At 36.7% G+C, this 22299-nt stretch overlaps 1 protein-coding gene across 1 annotated transcript; it reads left to right on the top strand.

Moving 5' to 3' along the window:
• Nucleotides 1-20325: 20325 nt before the first annotated feature.
• On the top strand, nt 20326-22114 carry LOC125468322 (multiple organellar RNA editing factor 7, mitochondrial). Its single transcript, XM_048563935.1, has 4 exons — nt 20326-20691; nt 21024-21121; nt 21201-21266; nt 21682-22114. The coding sequence occupies exons 1-4, from the start codon at nt 20381-20383 to the stop codon at nt 21765-21767; spliced, it is 561 nt and encodes a 186-aa protein (XP_048419892.1). The 5' UTR covers nt 20326-20380; the 3' UTR covers nt 21768-22114.
• Nucleotides 22115-22299: the final 185 nt, after the last annotated feature.

Genomic DNA, 22299 nt, shown 5'->3' with positions numbered 1-22299 from the left:
ACACTCTAAATCTCTGCAGGGATTTCATATATATATAGGGGAATGGCTGAATCTAAGGAGGAAAGGGTTTTTGCGTTTTTGAGTTATTTTAGGACTCTAAAAATCAGGTAGAAAGTGTTGGATTGGAAGGTGATTAGGATTCCACCTTGCAGCTGGACATAAGACAAGATAATGTTGGATAAGATGATAAGATAAAATAAGATACGATAAGATAGGATAAGATAATGTTCCTTTCCTATTAAGATTCCTCTTTCTTGTGTAATTCCTTGCCTTCCAAGCCCCAACGTTAATTTCTCCAGATTTTAGCACATGTCTAGCACCATTTAAACACCAAAAACGACCAGCCCATATGCTATCCACGCATGGTATCTAATCCAAGTCCAAAACTGCTCCAAATTGCTCCATTTGACTATTTATTATCATCTTTACCAACTGGACCTACAATAATACGAAAATAACATAGATTACCAAAATAAATGGAAATTAACAAAGTAAATGCAAAGAAATAAGATAACAAAGTCACATAAATATGCTCCTATCAAATTCCCCCACACTTAGCTTTTGCTAGTCCCCGAGCAAAACAAAGAAAATAAAACAAAACCTAAACCTTCCAACAATTGCCTCAAGGATTTCCAATGAAACATGACATGTTAAAAATCACTACTTATATAGATTTTAGTAATCCTTACTCTTGAACTTATACTTAACCGCGGGAATCAATTACTAGCTCGCGTTTAATCAATTAAAACAACATTTGAAAGTAGTAACATGCCTTAGAGAATTCATTCAATTCCTCACCAGATGTATTCTCTATTTTCACATAGATTTTCTGACTACACTCCCTAAACTAAGTATATGTGAGAAGATTGATGTAAACATGTAGACTAGCACTCACATATGTTATAACGAAGAAAGCACTTTCTGGAATTATTAATACAAACATGTATATGATCGCATGCACGAAATGCCACTACTTAGAAGCAAGAACCAGGGATTCCAAATGCTCGTACCAATTTCAAACTCCGCATATTGAAATACATAACGATCAACATAAAAGTCTAAGGGTTGTAATGGGGCTAAGGTATTTGCTAACAAAGAAAGGTTAAGGATAAACAAAGGTTCTTAAAGTGATAGTAAGCAAAGTAACGAAATCAACACTTAGAATTCAACTTTTAATTGTAGCACTCAATATTAAACACAAAGGCGAGATTAGGGTCAGATTCACATTTTTGGAACCTTCTTCAGCAACCAACACTAATGAACTCATTCTTCCTTTTTTTCAACCTATTTTTTTTATTTTTTTTTTCTTTTCTCAACATTTTTTTTCAACGTTTTTTCTTCTTCTTTTTTTTTCTTTTTTTTTTCTGTTACTTTTTCTTTTCTTCGAAACATACGCACTACTTCATTGGATTCAAAAGATCAAATTCTTCCCCCACAGTTGTTTTTTCTGCAAATCATAGATCAAAAAGAATTCCCAACAAGTCATGCTTTACTATTGTTTAAGAACAAGGGTATGGATATTCCTATACTAGGCTAGGTAGGGATAATGCAAGCTAACAAAGAAAATAGGCTAAATAAGGTTCAAAGGGGTTAAGCCTACAATACATATGCAAGGGATAAGGCTTCTTGGCTTAGGTGGTAACTAAACAACATCATCTTGTTATTTGTTATGCAATCAATTTTATGCTTTGACTGAAATAGGCATGAGTTCTAGTATTTGGAACTAAAATGATGAAAAAGCATTCTAAGTAGCAACCAAGCAAAGAATTAATGAGATCATGCAACAACTTTAGAAAAAAAGAATATCACAGATTAATGACTCTCCAAACAAAGAATAGGTTCAAGTCTCGCAGGGTTGTAGCGTTAGTTTGAGTTACTTCCTTCAAGCATGTTACAAAAACTGATTTTTTTTTTTTTTCTTTGTGATTACATGTGAATTCGTAAATGACAACTACAACTAAGTATTAACCAAAGAGTATATCAAACTTCCACACATGTTTGTAACTTTCTTTAACAGTCATGCAATTAAAAACCAAATCTTCATCATTGTGTTGGAAGGTACCCTAAGACACAAACAAACAATAAAAACGACTCTTTTTTGGTATTTCTCAAGCTTTTTCGATTTTTTTTTTTCAAATTTTTTTTATATGACACAAAATGAAACACTTTAAAATAGTGAATAACAACATTAGCAGTGATAGGTCGTGAAATTCGAAAATAAGTCATAAAAAGCAATCTGTTTACCCCCCAACACTTAAACCTCACATTGTCCTCAATGTTTCACAAATAAACTTAAACAAGAAAGCAACAAAAGATAACTAGCAAACAAGATGATCATGGCAAAGTAAAAACAATAAAGAGAAGGGTAAAAGATAGCAAATCTGGTTGTAGGAGCCGGAGGTTCCATCGTCTCTTGATTCGAACACATGGGTTGCCTCCCATGAAGCGCTCGCTTTAACGTCTTCCAGCCAGACGATACCTCTATTTAAGTTTCACTAGGACCAATGGCATGGAGGGGTACATCCTCCACGACATGCTCCTTAAAATTTCCATGCATTGGATCTATGAACGGAAGGGGATAATGATCCTTCTTGATTGTGGCGTTGAGCTTCCTAAAGTGAATGTAAACTCTCCCACCAGCTTGGATTCGATTGGGCACCTAAACCAAAGAAGGTAACAACCCATTAGTTGAAATGGGAATTGAAATTGGAATAGGTGGTTCATCCACTGTCAACAATTTCAGAGGTGGTACCCTCGGCCTTGGGTACTTTAAGGACAGTGACTTGTCCCCGTGTGATCCACTCCAATTCCCTTTTCAATGGTGGTTCTACATACATCCTTCTTGATAACTGCTGAACGTTCCTGCCTTATATTTTCAATCACATTAGTGGCAAAGCAAGAATGAACATCATTAGGATACTTAACAAATTCAGAAACATTAAAATTAATCATATCGCCATCAAACTTCATAGTCAATGCTCCCTTGGACACATCAATCTTGGTTTGGGCTATTTTCATGCATGGTCTTCCAAGTAAGATTAGCAATGGTATAGAGTGGGCTGAATCCTCCATCTCAAGCACATAAAAATCTGCTAAAAAAATCAAATGGTCTACCTGCACCAAAACATCTTCCAAAACTCCTTTCGGATATGCATTAGATCGATCAGCCAATTGAATAATGACACGACCATTTTTAAGCTCTCCTAGATTCATAGATTTATAAACAGAATATGGCATGACATTAATGGAAGCACCTAAATTTTGCATAGCATGTTCAAACCTTGTCTTACCAATAACACAAGGGATAGTAAAACTACCTCGATCTTTACATTTGGGAGGCAGCTTTCTTTGCAAAATTGCAGAGACATTTTCACTTACATGTACCACCTCCTTCTCTAGAATCCCTTTTTTTGTTGTACAAAGATTCTTTGAAAACTTACCATACTTCGGAACTTGCTTTATTGCATCAAGAAGCGGGATATTGACTTGTACCTTCCTAAAGGTTTCTAAGATGTCTTTTTCATTCTCTTCTTTCTTAGATTGCATAAACCTACAAGGGAAAGGCACATGTGGTGGAATAGGGTTAGAAGGAATTGAATTGGAACCAACCTTACCTAATTTAGGAGGTATAAGAGCCTTAGAAGGCTATGGCAAGGATTGATCTTCCCTCGCCATGGCCTTGTCCAAATCTTCTTCTTCATGTAGTAGTTGTTTTTCTTCTTTTTGGCTTTGTTTGGACGTTTTTGGATTGGTTCCAATCTCTTTGCCACTTCTCATGGTAATAGCCTTAGCAGTTTCGAAACCTCCTTTGGATTTACAATGGTTGAACTAGGAAGCTTGCCTTGTTCTCTAAATTGTCCCATGAATTTTGCCATTTGTCCCATTTGATTCTTCACTTCGCCCATCTCTTTGGCTTGATTTTGTAAACCCTGAGTCAAAAAAGTTAGTGCTTAAAGAATTTTATCATTATCCATTGACGAACCTGAATTTGGTTCGGATTGTTGTGGGGAAGGCTGTTGGCTGCATAGGTCTTAAATAGAACTCCTCATATGGCTACCAATATCCTTCTTGTTGAACTTGTTGAGGTTCCCTCTAGATAATATTTGAATGATCTCCCCCACCTGGATTGTAAGTGTTGAAAAACAAGTCGTTCCTTGATTGATTATGGCCCTGATAACCCCAAGAAATGACACTCTCCCCACATCCATTCTCAATTAATTGAGGATGTTGATTAGTTTGATATCCTTGCCTATAGGACACACCAAATGAAAGGACACTTTGCATTCTGGGCCTTTCGATATACTGCGACATAAGAGAAGTAAGATTTGCCGTTTGAACTTGAGATTAGCAATTGCCATGTCTTGCTTCTCTAATACTTGAAATCAAAGAAATAAAACTAAATCAAATATCAAAAGTAAAATAAACAAAAAAGAAAAAAAATAGAGTGATTAGCAATTTTACAATTCCCCAGCAACGGCACCAAAATTTGATGTGGTAGAAACTAACACACAAATTAAACCCTATAAAATATGTAATCATAGTACGAGTAAGTAGGGATCGTTCTATTCCAGGGATTAGAAGGGATGCTAATCAACACAAACTAAACTTATAAACTGAAAACTAAATTAAACTAACATTACAACAATGAGGGGGGGGGGAGATTTTGGATGAATTTAATTAAAACAAAAGTAAAGGGCATCAAGTAAATTAAGTTGTGAATGAAATATAGGTGAAAAGATAGCTAGGGGATTCTTCCTCACACATGAATCATACGCATACAAATCGATTTCTAGTTATTCTTCCTATAAACCATGAACAACAATGCCCCAAATTAATTGTCAACAGCACTAATTAACTCTCAGATTTTCCTAAGTTCATTGCATTGGACTCAGCAATGCAACCAAAATTTTCTTCTCAAGTTCCCTAACTATGAAAAGCATGATAGAGATACATCTCGAAGATCATTAAATTCTGTGAAAATCATAAACATTGACAAAACATTCGTAACTATGAAAAGCATGATACTCCTGCCAAGAATTTACTTAACTCAATCATGACTAGTGACTTTTACTACTTACAAATATAAGTTCATAACGATTAGGTGAAATTCCCTTATATTCTAGCATCAAATCCCTGCATGCAAACTAAGTGTGCACCCTTAATAAACATACAAGAATAAGTTATCTATAAAGCAGATAAGTAAATCGCATTCATGTTTTATGAAACAATAACTTGATGTAATCAACTTATATAAAACATATGATCATGGCTTCGAATTCACCTCTAGCTAAAAAGAAATTTAGTTACACACGTTCATCATAATTGAAAGCAAACTAAAATAAACATTAAAACTAAACAAGGACAGAAAGAACTCTGAAAATCCCAGCAACTTCAATGGATGAATGGTAGGCATGGCACACTCTAAATCTCTGCAGGAATTTCATATATATAGGGGGAATGGTTAAATCCAAGGAGGACAGGGTTTTGCCATTTTTGAGTTATTTTAGGACTCTAAAAATCAGGTAGAAAGTGTTGGAATGTGATTAGGATTCCACCTTGTAGCTGGACATAAGATAAGATAATGTTGGATACGATAGGATAAGAGAAGATAAGATAAGATAGGATAGGATAGGATAAGATAATGTTCCTGTCCTATTAGCATTCCTCTTTCTTATGTAATTCCTTGCCTTCCAAGCCTCAACTTTAATATCTCTAGATTTTAGCACATGTCTAGCACCATTTAAACACTTAAAATGTTCAACCCATATGCTATCCACGCATGCTATCCAATCCAAGTCCAAAACTGCTCCAATTGCCCCATTTGACTATTTATTGTCATCTTTACCAACTGGACCTACAATAATACGAAAATAACATAAACTACCAAAATAAATGGAAATTAATGAAGTAAATGCAAAGAAATAAGATAACAAGGTCGCATAAATATGCTCTTATCACTAACACCTTTTTTGAATCAAAACAACAAACCTTATGGTTCTTGGTATGAACAACAAGAACATTGAAGAACATCCATGAAAACCCATAAGAGCTCCATGAATGTTTTCACTCAATAAAACTCAAATTTTCACAACACAATAGAGGGTTAACATCCTAGGATACTTAGGGGTTCCAAAAGTCACTTTAAAACACTTTAACAATACAAACATGAACCTAAAAATCCACCCTTTGGATTTGGCCGAATTTCCCCATAAACACGGCACCAAAAGGATTCACCAATTACTAGACCTAGGCTCGAATACCACTTGAAAGAAAAATTTGTGAAAACTAGTTCATTTGAGCAACATCTATGCATGCAATTAACAATTAAAGGCGGAAGCATGCTTGCATGCACTCAAAAATAGAACTTTACCCATGAAATTCAAGGCCTAGTAGTTGTGGTGAACCAAGACTCAACTCAAATCTTAAAGAAAAGAGTTGAGTAACTTTTATACCTTTGCAGCACCTCTTTGCTTAGAAAAGGATATTCACCCATGTGAAGGCCTTCTTTCCTTAGTCTCCTTGCTCCTTGGCTCCATGGATGTGGATGGAGGAACTTTGCTTCTTGGCTCCATGACTTCTTGGATATGGATGAAGGAACGGATTCTCCAAGTTCCCAAGAAAGAGAACCTCTAAGTTTCCACACCAAGGAAAACATTGAGGAAGAGATGAGTGACCTAGGAAGAAATGGATGCCAGTTCATTCTTCTTAGGGTGGCTGGCCTCCTAAGAGAAGAGAGAGCCTTTTTGTGTTTTTCTCTTTTCTCTCTAGAAAACCCTTATGAGGGAATGGGCTATAATTTCCTTTCTATAGCTACTTACATTGAGTGGATAATTGAAATTAAAACCAATTCTTCTTCACACTCTCTATGGTTGGCCATGTAGGTTCATTGGCCTTTCATGCCCTTTTTGTTTTCAAGTTGTCATACAACTTGAGTTATTGGCCTTGACATTTGAAGCTCATTGCGCCTTGAGGCCTAAAATTAACCCGAGGTCTAAAATGAACTTATTCATTTGATTAACTAACATATTAATTAATCTTAACCATAAATAATTAAACTATTTAATTATCCTTACTCATCTCCGTTGTTTCTTCAATCTCTACCTTACACGGTGTACGATCCATTAGGTTCCTTTTAGCAAGGCAGTGGGCGATTAGAACTCTTCAAACCGATTGTGAATTGAAACTTACTTTTCAATTCTCCCTTTAGTGATTATACACCTTTAGGGCTTCCACAAACCATAAGTTGTAGCAGTCTGTCATGGTTACCCAAGCTAATCAGAAGAGGTGAAGAACCTGTTCAGTTTGGGATTACAATGCAATGCGATCTTTCTCTAATACAATACTCTTGACCACATTGTTTGATTCGATAGTTTATTCATGTCTACTATCCAATGTGGTTCTCTTATATGATTACCTTGAATGTGATTTGGAACAAATTCCTAAATCTCATTCATACTCTGGCCAGAGATTCTTACTCATATCATAGAGTATTCCTCCTCAAACGGTTTGAAGGTTAGAGATCCCTTGTTGTGCATTCACTTGCCTCCACAGCTAAGTGGCTTAACCCTAACTATGTTGTGGACACCCTTTGACGGAGTGACTTTGACATAGTCAAAGATCAAGGACCTAACCATAAGACAACTATGATGCCTCAGGTCAAATGACTACTTTGCATTATCCCAACCATCAGCTTTCTTGTGATATGAGTATGAGAACTCCTTGTTAATCGCGTTCAGTGGACTCATTCTCGATTGAGCACTTACATGCTTGTCTTGGTGTCAGTCACACCAGTGACTCGAGACCAGTCACTTTCTCTAAGAGAAGACATAGCACATACTAATCTTAACGGACTGTCAATACCCAATTGGCAATTCTATGATCAAGAACGTTTAGGATATGTATACAAAAGAGAATGGCCTCATGAATCTAACTTCTTTAGATCACATTCTCCCAACTATATATTCCTTGCACTTAAGCATATAACATTTATATGAGACGGCTTTAAAAAATAATCTTTGCCCTTTATATTAAACAAGATTAGTTTAACATGTGAAATTTCCGTAAAGTATCATCATATGATTGGCTTTAGGGCACATTTCCAACATGGTCAACGAAGGTCAACAATCTCACCACTAAGGGAATTTTCGTCAATTTGCTCTTTTAAAATTAATAGAATCGTAAAATTAGGGATGGGTTGTTACAATCTACCCACCTTAAAAAAACTTTGTCCCCAAAATTTGAAATAAGCTGCTATTTAAAAATAGTGAAAAGATAGCAAAAAAATATAATATGTAAAGAAGATATCAAGTTAGAGCGGTTGCATAAAAGAGAATGTCATTCCGTGTCGATCAAAGTGTAATGATTCCTCTTTCATGCCTCCAAACTCATACTTTCCTTCTCCTTCAATACAAAACTATAATATAAAACCTTTGTAAAAACATAAATTCAAAAATAGATATATAATAACATAATGTTAAAAATACCTATATAAAAATGTAAATTTAAAATAATTGTACTGAAATTAAAACTGAAAATAGAAAGTTTTTCACCTACGCATTCGTAGCGTCATGTACTCTGAAAATAAGCATGTAGTATCTTTGGGTCCAGCCCAAATAATAAAATAATAAATAATACACTAACGTAGACAGGCCTAATTGTCCACTTGGTTAACGAATCTAACGAATAAGTTATCGACATTACAGTCTACAACCCGCAATACCGACAACTCACTATTTGTCACAATAAGCAAGCAAATAATTCCCGAGGATGCAATATTACCATCTTGCCCTCATTGGGAAATACGCATAAATCAACTAAATAACGCAATGATCGTGCTCACGTACTACCTTCTCGGGTGACAATGTCAATAGTATGCAATTTTTTAAATTGTAATCTTGATCCTTTGAACACCTGTTCGCCATTCTCTTCTACCAATCATGTATTATGCATAGAATCTCTATACAACGCCTCAAATGGTGCCATACCCAAAACCAAAATTGTAACCGTAGTTACATGCAACTCAAATAAAGATAAATGTCTATCATAACCATACTAAGTCTGCATAACGAACAAAACGCAACATGTACACTAAGATTTGGATAGTTCAATTAGATTGGTCGTTAGTCTGAGGATGAAATGTGGTACTGAACAAAAACTTAGTACTCATGGCCATCAAGTAGGCTTCCCAAGACTTGGAAGTGAAACATGCATTACAGTGAGATACAGTAGTGACACCCACACCCTATAACCAAACAATGTAGTTCACAATGCCTAAGCGAGCAGATTCATACGAATTTCTCTCGAATTTAGCGAAAAACTATGTCGAGAAGTCTAAAAGAGCACTTAAAAATTTGGGGGTCAAAACAAGTCCATCAAATCTAACATACAAGGTAATTGAAATTAATGCATCATATCTCGCTACAACGGTAGCTTCCGAGAGATTCAATCACCAACAATAAAGATTTATTCAGCAAAGTATTTGTTGGGTGATTGAGGAATTAGTGGTTACAACTAAAATTTCAAGGTCCAAGCGATTCTCCTAAACGGTATATCTGCTTCAAAAAAAATAATACGAATTGCAATAGGGGAGGCATGTACCCAAGGTTGACTGAAATACTTTCTAGCACTAGGAGGTGAATAGGGAATCATAGTTAGAGTAGATGTTAATTGAAACGTCACGAAATCTAATAAGTTCAAAGATGAGAAATTTTTATAAGTGGTCTAAAATTTAGTCCCTCTGGACCAACGAAAAGTGAGCTGACTTGTCAAGTCAGTTGATAATCACCAAAACATCATCACAATCTCTACATCTACAAGATACCTCATATCGGGAGCTTATGGTGATATTTCCCATCTCTATTTAGATACAAGGAGTGATTATAACGACTCAAATGATTTCTTGATGATTCATCAGTAACATCAAATCAATGCTCATGAATTCTAACTAAAATATGATAGGACATGCAGAAACTATTCAAGGGTAGATATGTCTTTTGATGCGGTAAACAATAATTACATTTGCACAACCGAGGTAATACACGATAGTGCAATCGTAGACATTGATTTGGTTCCTTTATCGTCATTGTCAGAAATTTGTTTCCTTTCAAATGAAGATGTATTTGAGATATCTAAGGTTAGTAAAGATTTTGGACACGTTTCTCCAGAGAAGTGTCACCCAGTTTTCAAGTGAAAATGGTAGAAGTTGAATCTAAGTCAGGAGTAAGGTAATTCACTTCATACGGTCCCAATTGCCAGTAGACATATTCAAGACTCCATCATGCTACATCGGTACGCAGCCAAATCATTCAAATGAAACATCATCGTGGATTTCGTAATTATTGATGTCATCAAAAAGTGTAAGAATAATGCTTAGGAAGAGACTACACTTCGATTGTCAGAAATTTTATTCATTTACAACATCACAAACAAAACTAACTTTCCTCGATCGAAAAATGAGGAAAAAAAACACTATTGCAGAAAAAAATCGCTAACAAACTATCGATTCAATCGACAAGGTGAAGGATATCTCGAATTTCACAACACTTTGTGAGGATTCCAACTTTCTTCTGTAATACCTTTTAGGGAAAAGAAAAGAATATCGTCTACTGAGATCATGTCTCCTAAGAAAAGTACCAATCTAAACAAAATTTACATTTGAAGACTTTGGTATAAAGCTGACTGTCGGTATTTAGAGAAATTGATTTCATTGCTGGAGTAGGTAAGGAAGTCGTTGGCAAGACTACTATGAATTTGTTCGGCTACAAAAGAAAACTTAGGCTCCAAAAATTGGTCAGAGAAACCATCAACAAGTAGGGGTTAACGGTATCATCACCCGATTAGGTTGCTAAAATCTAAGTACAATCCTAAGGTTCAGTTTTTCGCCTTCACGGATAGGTTTGGGGTTCCCAAGATAAAGTGTTTGGTTGGGTAAATTCCTAATTGGAAAGTTTTTGTAACTAAGTTTTCTCAATGACATTGGAGTTGTTCAAGAAGATGCAAGGAAAATTGGTGTAATACTAGAAAGTGGATCGATGGTGTACTTCACTTCACAATTTAGTGATATCCCAGGTAAAATTTTAGGAAATGATGCCAAATATATTCGTCCTTGAAATGTACCATAGTACTTCCGTTCCATATGACACATACTAATAGGTCTTCATGGCTTTCTCAATACTCAAATTGCTCTTACAGTGGGAAATTAACTCATGCTTTGGATTCTAATGTTTACCTATGAAAGTGGTCAGAAACGTGGCTAGTCAAAGAGGTTTTAATTACCTAGATGGGCGATAAAGTTAAAACAACTACAAGTTTATTGTTCTCCTACAAGGCTTGCTCCTAAGTTTCCACGATTATAATTTCTTCGGCTAAGGTAGTCATTGTTAATCATTCTATCAGTCTCCCCGCTAATTAATGCATTTAAGATATATTGATATTGCTTGTTATCCTAAAATTGTGAACCGGCGTTCTAGCACAAAGGTATCATTTTCAGATACTAGCATGCGTTCAGTATCAGAAATCATACTGCCTGAATCCCAATTGACAGTTCCTAGATATCATATACTATCGTCAATTAGTAGCGCCACCATAGGCTGATTACAGGTTAAAGCCCACTCGGGTGGATGGTTCCAAATGATTGGTAAGGAATTGATCCTATGAGTTGGTTTCGTTGATTCTAGGGAAAAATATTTGCTACTCTGGGGATTTCTACTAACCGTAGGTATAAAAACTTATACTCCCAAGCCTATATTTGTCAAAATGACGAATACAGCACCGAAAGAAATTCTGGGAATTAGTGTTGGTTGAAATGTCCAAAGGCCTGAAAAAGGAATTTGCTAATAACCTACCTTAGAATGAACTTAAAAGGATTTGATCTTCCTCCTAAAGATTCGGAAGTATAATTAGTATGCATGAGAAGATTAGTGCTATCGGGGACCAAAAGTGATTGTCCCCCATGTTGGGTTTTACAACTGAAAATTAGGATGATGCAAAGAATTAGGTTTGTGTTACCTATTTGGTTTTGGTGTCCTATTTGGGTTTGGATTTTGACTTCTTAGTTGGTTTCTTGGTGGAGAGATTTTGTTAATTACCTATTTGATTAGGATATGTATTTACTTCCTATTAGGATTCTTATTGTAACCTAAGTCCTATGCACTATAAATAGGACCTTAGGGTTAGTGTATTTTGTGTGCCTCACCAAGGCTTAGAGAGTTTTGTCTAATTGGGTTTTGGGGTGGAGGTCACCATTTGGAATCATGAGTGCGTGGAAAATGTGTGGCTCATTCGTATGGCAATTTAGTGAGAGTCAATTTGTGAGTTTGTGAGTTAGAGAGCAATTTGGGAGAATCTTCTCCGTTTGTTTGGGTTCTCTACTCGTTTGGTTTAAGGTTTGTAATTTGTGGGATTTGGGTTGTGAGAGTTTAAACACTCTCTTTGTTTAGTGAAATTCCTCGTCGTGCTTCACTCGTGGATGTAAGCTTTACGTCGATCCACGTAAATCTCTTGTGTTAGTTTGAGATTGTTTGTTTTAGTTTTCACCTACGACGTTGATATCGGTACTTTGTTAAAATTCATTTCCATTTGCGCATAAAAGTACAACACCCCAGATGTTCTTCCACCGAGTACTACCACTTTAGCACCACATTGTCACTCGAGACATTTGTGGAAATTTCGACGAAAAGAAAAACTTCATAGGAATCCCAAGAGGTGGTATGCTAACAAGTGTTGCCAAGAAATCAAAACTATTTCTGATTTCCTATCACGGAAGGGAAGGTAGAAATGACCAGTGGTAGTGGAATTGATTAATAAAACTCTGGTGGCACATAATTACAGATACATTAGCCCTGCTTCAGGGCCATTAAGCTATTCCAAGTCATGATTTTCCTTGGCATGGAGGTTCTTCATTTAAGTCTAGAGGCGATCGCCAAAATGTTCTTCTAGAAGGTCGATAAGTCACCTAAGTAACCCAAAACTTAGGAAAACCTCATATGTTTTTCATATTCAACGAGGTGGCAAGATTCAACAATTAGGTTCAAGAACCGAGAATGCTTACATCACGTGTGTGATGACCGCAATGCTGCCTAAACTTATGCTCTAATACCAAGCAGATAATATAAATATAGTCATGCCATAGTAATTCGATAATCCTAGTCAACATAATATTATTCATAACCGTAAATCTAATTAAGGCATCCCATAGGATTTATAATGATTTCCTAATTCTCATCATTATGACATTTCGTATAAATGTTAATTTAATTACAGCATCACCTAGAAAATTCGTTATTAGATGTATATATGGAAACTAAACCAATATAAAATATATAAATATATATATATATATATATAAGAAAAGACCCAATCACAAATACTTGCGAAATCGTAACCATTCGAACAAGAGAAGTCGAAGTCTCCGATAGTAATCGCAGCTAAGCATAATAATGGGCCCCATTAGTAAAACTCAACTAAAATGATTAAATTTGGGAAAACGGAATGAGGATTTGAAATTAGGGCGTCGAAATACACTAAGAGGGGTCCCAGACAAATTTTGTAAAAAGTTAGCGAAAAAGTCAATCGAGTCGCCTCGACGGTCAACTAGGTTAAAACTTTACAATTTTGCTAAACGGACTTGGGGAGTCAAAATTAACCTAAGAGAGTTTCCGAAAAAATTTTGAAAAAGTCGATAGAAGGAATATTCTCAGCCCATTTCAAAAATGGGCGGGGCAGGGTTAACAGGCCAAAGGCTTGGGCTGGCCTATGGATCAGGTTTTTGAGCCTTTCTCTTATTTCTTTATGTATCAGGTTAGGTTTACCCATTGGGCTTGCGGGTTGTACCCACTGGACCTAAGAGGAAGAAGAAGGCCGGATTCGTAGGATTTGGCCCAGAGACCTCCTAAGCTACAATTTGGGTTTGTTGAAACTTACCCAAAACTAGCATATAATATATGGAATTGAATCTTTCAACATGAGGGAGATGAATATACCATCAAGAGGTCAAGCCGTGATCTGAGAAGACCGGAAAAAAGTCTGCAAAGCTCGAGTTTCTCTTCGAAAAAATTAGGGAGAGGCATTCCCTCGCCGTTTCTGCATTCAAACATTGTCATTCATCTCAAAACTACTCCAAAGGTACACCAAAACACAATTTACTAGATTTTAAAGGGTTTTTGGACGTTACCAACACTAAAATCGACAAAATCTTCATTGGGAAACCATAGCTCTATGTCGAAGTTCCTTGGCTCGACGGTAGCAGATGGGTTCCCAGGGTGGCTACTCAAACAAGGTGTTTGCAGTGGTTTTGCACTCATGGTGGGTTGAAGACGATGAGGGATGGTGTTCTGGGTAGTTCACTGAAGGAAGGATGCGATGGTGGCGGCCATTGTTGTTGTTGTTGTTGTCGGGGAGAGATTACAAGAGAGATAAGGGAGACAGAGCTGAGAGAGAAAAATGAATGAAAGGTAGAGGGAAGAACAAGTGGCAAGAGAGGAGTGCAGAGCTTGGGTGAGTGTGGGCCCCATGGGTTAGAAATATTAATAAAATATTAAAAATATCTCTTAAAAAATTATTAAAATAATGATATTTTTTATTTTTGGTCAAACGATAGATTTTGTTGAAAGACATATTTGTGAAAACAAGTTTATTTGAGCAACACCTATGCATGCTATTAACAATTAAAAGGCGGAATCGTGCGTGTATGCACTCAAAAACAAAACTTTACCCATGAAATTCAAAGCCTAGTAGTTGGGTGAACCAAGACTCAACTTAAGAACAAAGTGAGTTGAGAAATCTTATACCTTTATTGATTCCTCTTTGCATAAGCAAAGGCTAATCACCCAATGAGAGGGCCTTCATTCCTTGCTTCTTAGCTCCATGGATTTCTTGGAGGAGGATGGTTGAAAGGATTCTCCAAGTTCCCAAAATAGAGAACCTCTAATTTTTCCACACCAAGGAAAGCATTGATGAAGAGATGAGTGACCTAGGAAGAGATAGATGCTAGTAATCTCTTCCAAGGTGGTCGGCCTCCTAGAGAGTCAAGAGCGCTTTTGTTCTCATCTTTTCTCCAAAGAAAACCCCTAAGGATGAAATGGCTATAAAGTTGCCTTTATACCACCTCACAATGAAGTGGCAAACTTGCAATTAAAGCAAGTTTACTACCCTTTCTCTATACGGCCGGCCTTAAGGGTTTATAGGGCTTTCAAGCCCTTTGTGTTTTCAAGTTGTCATACAACTTGAGTTATTAGACTTGACATTCAAGTCTAATTGGGCCTTGCAGCCCAAACCTAACCCGAGGTCTAAAACGAACTAATTCGTTTGATTAATCATCATATTAATTAAACCTTGCCATAAATAATTAAACCCTTTAATTATCCTTCCTCATCTTCATTATTTCTTCAATCTCTAGCTTACACAATGTACAATCTATTAGGTTCCTTTTAGCGAGGCAGTGAGCGATTATAACTCTTCATATCGATTGTGAATTGAAACTTACTTTCAATTCTCCCTTTAGTGATTATACATGTTTAGGGCTTCCACAAACCATTAGTGACACCTAGCAGTATGTCATGGTTACCCAAGCTAATCAGAAGAGGTGGAGAACCTATTCAGTTTAGGATTACAATGCAATACAGTCTTTCTTTAATACAATACTCTTGACCACATTGTTTGCTTTGATAGTTTATTCATGTCTACTATCCAATGTGATTCTTTTACTTATATGATTACCTTGAATGTGATTTGGAACAACTTCCTAAATCTCATTCGTACTCTAGCCAGAGATTCTTAATCATATCATAGAGTATTCTCCCTCAAACAGTTTAAAGGTTAGAGATCCCTTGTTGCACATTCACTTGCCTCCATGGCTAAGTGGCTTAACCCCAACTATGTCGTGGACACCCTCTAATGGAGGGACTTTGACATAGTTAAAGATCAAGGACCTAGCCACAAGACAACTATGATGCCTCAGGTCAAATGACTACTTTGCATTATCCCAACCATGAGTTTTCATGTGACATGAGTATGAGAACTCCTTGTTGATCGTGTTCAATGGACTCATTCTCTATTGAGCACCTACATGCTTGTGTTGGTGTCAGTCGCACCAATGACTCAAGACCAATCATTCTCCCTAAGAGAAGACATAGCACGCACTGATCTTAACGGACTGTCATGCCCAATTGGCAATCCTATGATCAGGAACGTTTAGGATATGTATACGAAAGAGAATGGTCTCATGTATCTAACTTCTTTAGATCACATTCTCCCAATTGCAAATTCCTTGGACTTATTGTTTAAGCATATAACATTTATATGAGAAGGCTTAAAACAATAATCTTTTCCCTTTATATTAAAGTAGATTACTTTAACATGTGAAATATCTGTAAAGTGTCATCATATGATTGGTTTTAGGGCACATTTCCAACATTTGTTAGATTAGATGTTAGATTAGTCATCGACAAGGTTTGAACTCACACCATTATGTAAAGGCTCAACACCCTTCCACCACTGTGGTAAAGGGCCACTTACAAAATAATGATATATTAATATAAGAATTTTGAATAAATATACAAAATATAAAATAGTAGTTTTCACAAAAGTATTTTCAGATTCGTAGTTCCATAAAATCTTCATCGTAACTCCCATTTTGATTTCGTTGACGACTACGCATTCGTAGAGTTGAGTACTTTGAGAATTTGGTGAAATAATGTTTCTTACCTCTCACCATACACTGGTTAACGAAGGTCAACAATCTCACCACTAAGGGCATTTTCGTCAATTCACTCTTTTAAAATTAATAAAATCGTAAAATTAGGTACGGATAGTTACAGTTCTTGTGTAAGAGAAATTTAATAAAATCATTATGTAAAAATAATTACCCCCCCCCCCCCCACACACACACACATATATAATATATAATCTTTTTTTTAATACAGAGTATTACAATTTTCCTTTTCTTCTGGCTATCATATTATTCGTTGAACACATACAGATTGTGCTTGGACTAAAGTTATTTGGCAACATTTTATTCCACCTCAACTATCTATTTTGGCTTGGTGGCTTTTTCATGATAAACTTCCTACTAAAGGTGCACTACAACGACATGGAATTTCTTTGGCGTCCATTTGTTGTTTATGTCATAACTCTAAAGAATCTATTATTCATCTTTTCTTCGGTTGTCGGATATCTAAGCAACTTTGGAGGTGGTTAGCATGTCCATTTTTTAGATTCTTTGGTTGTTTTTTGAGATGCTTACGTACTTAAGCCCTTCTCCAAACAATTGCATAAGCTCTGGATTTTTGCAGTCTTTCTACTATTTCAAATATTTGGAAAGCTCAAAATAAGTTTATTTTTTAGGGTCGCCCAATATATTTTCATCGTTTTTGCTTGTCTATCTACTCTAGGATCGTGCATGGTGGGAAGTTTATTCCTGATTACTCTCAGGGTTTTGACACATGTATTATTTCTTCTTTGGGAATCCAACCTATTCCTCGTAACGCACCGACTGTTCTTCCTATGCTTTGGTCTTCTCCTTGGTTTTCATGGATTAAACTTAATACAGATGGTTTGTGTAAAGGAAATCCTAGTCCTGCTACTAGTGGAAGAGTTTTCAAGGATCGTCATGGTCAATTTCTTGGTAGTTTTTGCTAATAGATCGATCATCACAACTCTTTCTTTGCGGAATTATCAGCAATTATTGTTGGTATAGAGTTTCCATATCAGTTGGGTTGGCATTGTATTTAGTTGGAAAGTGACTCTTCTAGTGTTATTTTTGCTCTCCAATCAACTAATTTTGTTCCTCCTTAGGCCCTTGTACACAATGGTCTATTAGTTTGGACCGCATTCAGAAGGATGCTTTCTACACCTCTGACATATATCGTATCACATCCTGGCTTGGGCCCCCACCATATCCTGGGCCCGACTCCATCGTAGCACGATATGGTTCACTTTGGGCCCGAACCACACCCTCACGGTTTTGTTTTTGGGAACTCACACGGGAACTTCCCAGTGGGTCACCCATCATGGGATTGCTCTCACACGCTACTCGCTTAACTTCGGAGTTCTAATGGAACCCGAAACCAGTGAGCTCCCAAAATGCCTCGTGCTAGGTAGAGATGGGAATATACATATAAGGCATACATTCCTCTGGGCGATGTGGGATGTTACAATCCACCCCCTTAGGGGCCCTGACATCCTCGTCGGCACACTTCCGGCCAGGGATTGGCTCTGATACCAAATTGTCACATCCTAGCCCGAGCCCCCACCACATCCCGGGCCCAACTCCACCGTAGCACGATATTATCCGCTTTGGGCCCCAACCACACCCTCATAGTTTTGTTTTTGGAACTCACACAAGAACTTCCCAATGGGTCACCCATCATGGGATTGCTCTCGCTCGCTACTTGCTTAACTTCGAAGTTCCAATGGAGCATGAAGCTAGTAAGCTCCCAAAAAGCCTCGTGCTAGGTAGAGATGGGAACATACATATAAGGCTTACACTCTCCTGGGCGATGTGGGATGTTAGATATCGTGAGGGAAACGTTGTTGTGGACAATTTTGCTAACATGGGCTTGTCTTCTCCAACTTTGGTATGGCATAATTCCTTTTCGGTGCCGGCTCGTGCTACTTTGTTTTTAGACTATACTGGCTCTCCTGGCTTCCACTTCTCAAATTAATGTGCACCATGGCATACAAGTTTGTGTGACTTTCTTATTTTCTTTTCTTAACCTGTGATGTTGCTTGATCTGTTTTGCAGGTTTAGACCTTTTAGGTTTGGCTTTAGAAGGGTTAGGCTTCATGTCTCCCCTCTTTTCCCTGTATCATTATTGTTTTCGTTTCTAGAAAGGTAAGGTTTATGTCCCCCCCTTCTTTTTCATGTATTTTTTCCCTTTTTTTCTTTTACTATAAGGAATTAGGTTTATGTCCCCCGAATTAGGTGTAACTTTTTTTTCATTATCAATAAAATTCCCTCGTACCATCGAGGTTTACCAAAAAAAAATAAAATATGCAGGGCTATAATTCTAAACGGTTTATGTTTAACCGTTTCGGTTGGAGATGACTTAATAGACCTTTTTCAAGCATATATTTTTCCTTTCTCTACTGTACTCTACTTGGAGAATCTCCTCCATTCCTGTCACCCCCTTAAAAAATCATGATTGAGATAGAACAGATCAAAATGGAAAAAATTCTAATATCCACTTATAGAGTTTTTTATCGTTAGATTTTCTATTAAACATTCAATGATTAAAATTTAAACGGCTAAAAATACCTGTGTATGCATAGAATACAACTGGGCATATTAGAAAATCTCTCAAAACTATACCACAAGTAGCATTGTCGAGCTTGGGATTCTCGAGTCCGAAAGCTTAAATTGATATTCTTACATTACATGGTTTCACATGAACATGCTAAAAACAGTACCAGCAGTCGATGTCATAAACAAATTTTTTTTGCTAGACTTGAATCGATTTCATAAAACCAACTATTTTGTGGTCTAAAGCTGAAAAACTAGAATAAGCACAAAATAATTGAATTTTGAAAGTTCTATCAGAAATTTGAAGATCATTATATCAAAACATATCACAATGAGAATAAAAGTAACTCCAAATTATTATAGTTTTCCCAAACAAAATCCAAAACTAAAGCATCCACAACTCCACAAATAAAATATAAAAACATTGATCAAAACAAACCCGAAAGTATGGAATTGGATCCATTCTTAAACATACCATCTAGAGCCTTGGGATAAAAAAAATCTAGACCACACAAATTAAATTTGACAATTCTGATTAACTCATTTCACTGACCTACCTTATACAAACCAACAATTTTAATTTCTTTTCCACACAAATTAAAAGCCCAAATTTTTTTTATCCGTAAACTCAAAACACTAGGTCCGAAATGGATCCAAATTCCAAAGTATGATTCCAAAACTAAAATGAGCCCACATCCAATTAAACTCTCCACAAATAAATAAATAAATAAATAATTTGATCAAAATATCTGAACCAAACAAATCAAAGTAACCAATGCTCATCACACGATTCACAAGCCACATACAGTACGTGGGCCCATTCTATGCTCTGTCCAAGAGCCCATACGACGATTCTCTTTCAATTCCTTTTGTCAGGATATAAGGAAATTTCACATTTTAATAGTTCATCGTATATTATGTAAATAATTTTTGTTAGTTAATATTTATATTTAATTTTAAATAGTAAAATTTAAATAATTTTTAACCGCATAATGTACGATAAATGATTAAGATGTGAGAATCCTAACAATTTAGATCGGGATCCAAATCCCCTAAATACGACATGTCGTTACATAAAAGAGAGACCGAGCCCAGTGCGTGAGTGGAGCACCAACGAGACTAAACCACACAGTCCGGGATGCGATGCGATCAAGCATTGGGAGTACGCTGTTAAGTCTAACAGCCACGTTTCTCCGGCGTCACCGTTTCTCAAATCCGCTGTCGTGTACTCTCTTTCCATCTTCGCCCTTCTCGTCGTCTTCTTCAGCTCCGAGAAGCTCCGCCGACAACTCGGCCAAGGACTCGGCGGGCAGTGAGTTGACTCGGTTGGCGACGGTGGTGGAGGGCTGCGACTACGAGCACTGGCTCGTTGTCACGGAGCCTCCTAAGGGTTACCCACTTCGCGACGAGATCATCAATGGCTACATCCAAACCCTAGCCACTGCCCTCGGAAGGTAAAACCTGAATACACTTTCCGGGTTAACGGATTTTGGTTGTAAGGTTCAAACTTGGAAGTACATTTTAAACACTTCATACTTTCAGAAATTGGCCGAAATATTTATTTTCCAAATTTTAATTGATTAGTTTTCAGTAGATATTATATCGTCAATATTTGATCGCTATGTGGTTGATATTTGATCGCTGTATTGTCGAAATTTGATTTTAATCAGCTCAACAGCAGTTTTGATGTTTCTGGGACCGATCGTTATTACTATTATATATACACATATATACAGGCATATCTCATGGATTTGTTTGATAAACTTAGTGTTGGTGATAATTGTAGTGAAGAGGAGGCAAAGAAGTCAATTTACTCTGTTTCGACAAAGTACTACTTTGCATTTGGCTGCAAAGTCCCAGAGGATTTGACTTTAAAGATAAAATGTAACTTCCTGCACAACTATTTCAATTTTCTTTTGTTTAAGTTTTGAATTTGTTATAAACATGATTGAATTGTTTGCAGCTCTGCCTAATGTGAGATGGGTTCTCCCAGATTCTTACTTATGTAATGGTGAAAATGACTATGGAGGTATTCTTTCTTGCTTTTTTTCTTCACTTCTTCAACTTCTGAGCCTAGGACGTGCTTAGTGTGTGAATACGAAGATTCACTTTAATGCCGTGTTTAGTTACAACTTACAAGCCGACCCTTAAATGAATAGAGAGGATGTTCGAGAACGGTGATTTGAAATATTATGATATTTATACGAGTCATTCCAAATAAATGCAAGATTACTCATCAAGAAGAATTAGAATGTAAGCTGCCAACTTATAGCATACTGTGTAGACTCATCTAAGTGATGTGAAGCCACAATGCATGATTTATTTCTGTAGGAAAACATCGAAACCCGATTTATCTTTGATTCTTGTTCCCCAAGGAAATTTTTATTCCATGTTTCCATAGGTAATCAATCTGCATTTCTGAACATGTTCTTGGTTCTGGACAGGAGAACCTTTAGTTGAAGGGGTTGCTGTTCCATATGATGAAAAGTATCACGCAGACTGGGTGCGTGACGAAAAATACAAGGCTTAATCACACCTATGGCCCCTGGATTAGCACTCTCGGCTACTTAATCCCGATCAGGCTGCTAAAGTTTCACCTCCTGGTGGTGGAAGCGGAATCTTTTTATGAGAATCAACTTGCATCAACCCGAATGTGTGACTTTCGTTTGAAATGGACCGTCTGAGGTCATCTCTGGGGTCATAAGTCTTCAAGCTAAACCTAGTTCTAGCTTAAGCATTCCCACTCAAATCTAGCTAGAAGTTGCAGTGCATTTTTGTAACCCCAACCCAATTCTAACCCTACTTGGTTCAAATTGGGGATGGGATGGATGTACACAATTATTAATATATATAGAACTTTTCTCATTTTTTTAATCATTAGTATGAGTTATCGTATTATTATATTATTAACTTTGTATCGCTTTGCTTGTTCATCAACCTGGTCGCACGACATTAATACAAATGAGTAGACCCGAACACGAGCCGGGACCCTTGCGGGTTGCTTACTGTGGTCATAAGCAATAGCAAATTCAAGTCTTTCCAAGGACCTTCATGGTTGCATC

This window comes from the organism of the source record quoted next, unplaced genomic scaffold (assembly GCF_019419815.1).
Source record: "Pyrus x bretschneideri cultivar Hongxiangsu unplaced genomic scaffold, Pyrus_bretschneideri_v1 Contig37, whole genome shotgun sequence".
Classification (NCBI taxonomy): Eukaryota; Viridiplantae; Streptophyta; class Magnoliopsida; order Rosales; family Rosaceae; genus Pyrus; species Pyrus x bretschneideri.
Note: the sequence above shows the minus strand (reverse complement) of the source record. Positions and strands in the feature narration are given on the sequence as shown.

Bases quoted from the DNA above. Each gene is read 5' to 3' on its own strand.
- LOC125468322 (XM_048563935.1), top strand. From the start codon at position 20,381: ATGCGATCAAGCATTGGGAGTACGCTGTTAAGTCTAACAGCCACGTTT. The intron at 21,122-21,200 runs GTAACTTCCTGC...AATTGTTTGCAG, and splicing joins TTTGACTTTAAAGATAAAAT to CTCTGCCTAATGTGAGATGG. The intron at 21,267-21,681 runs GTATTCTTTCTT...GGTTCTGGACAG, and splicing joins TGGTGAAAATGACTATGGAG to GAGAACCTTTAGTTGAAGGG.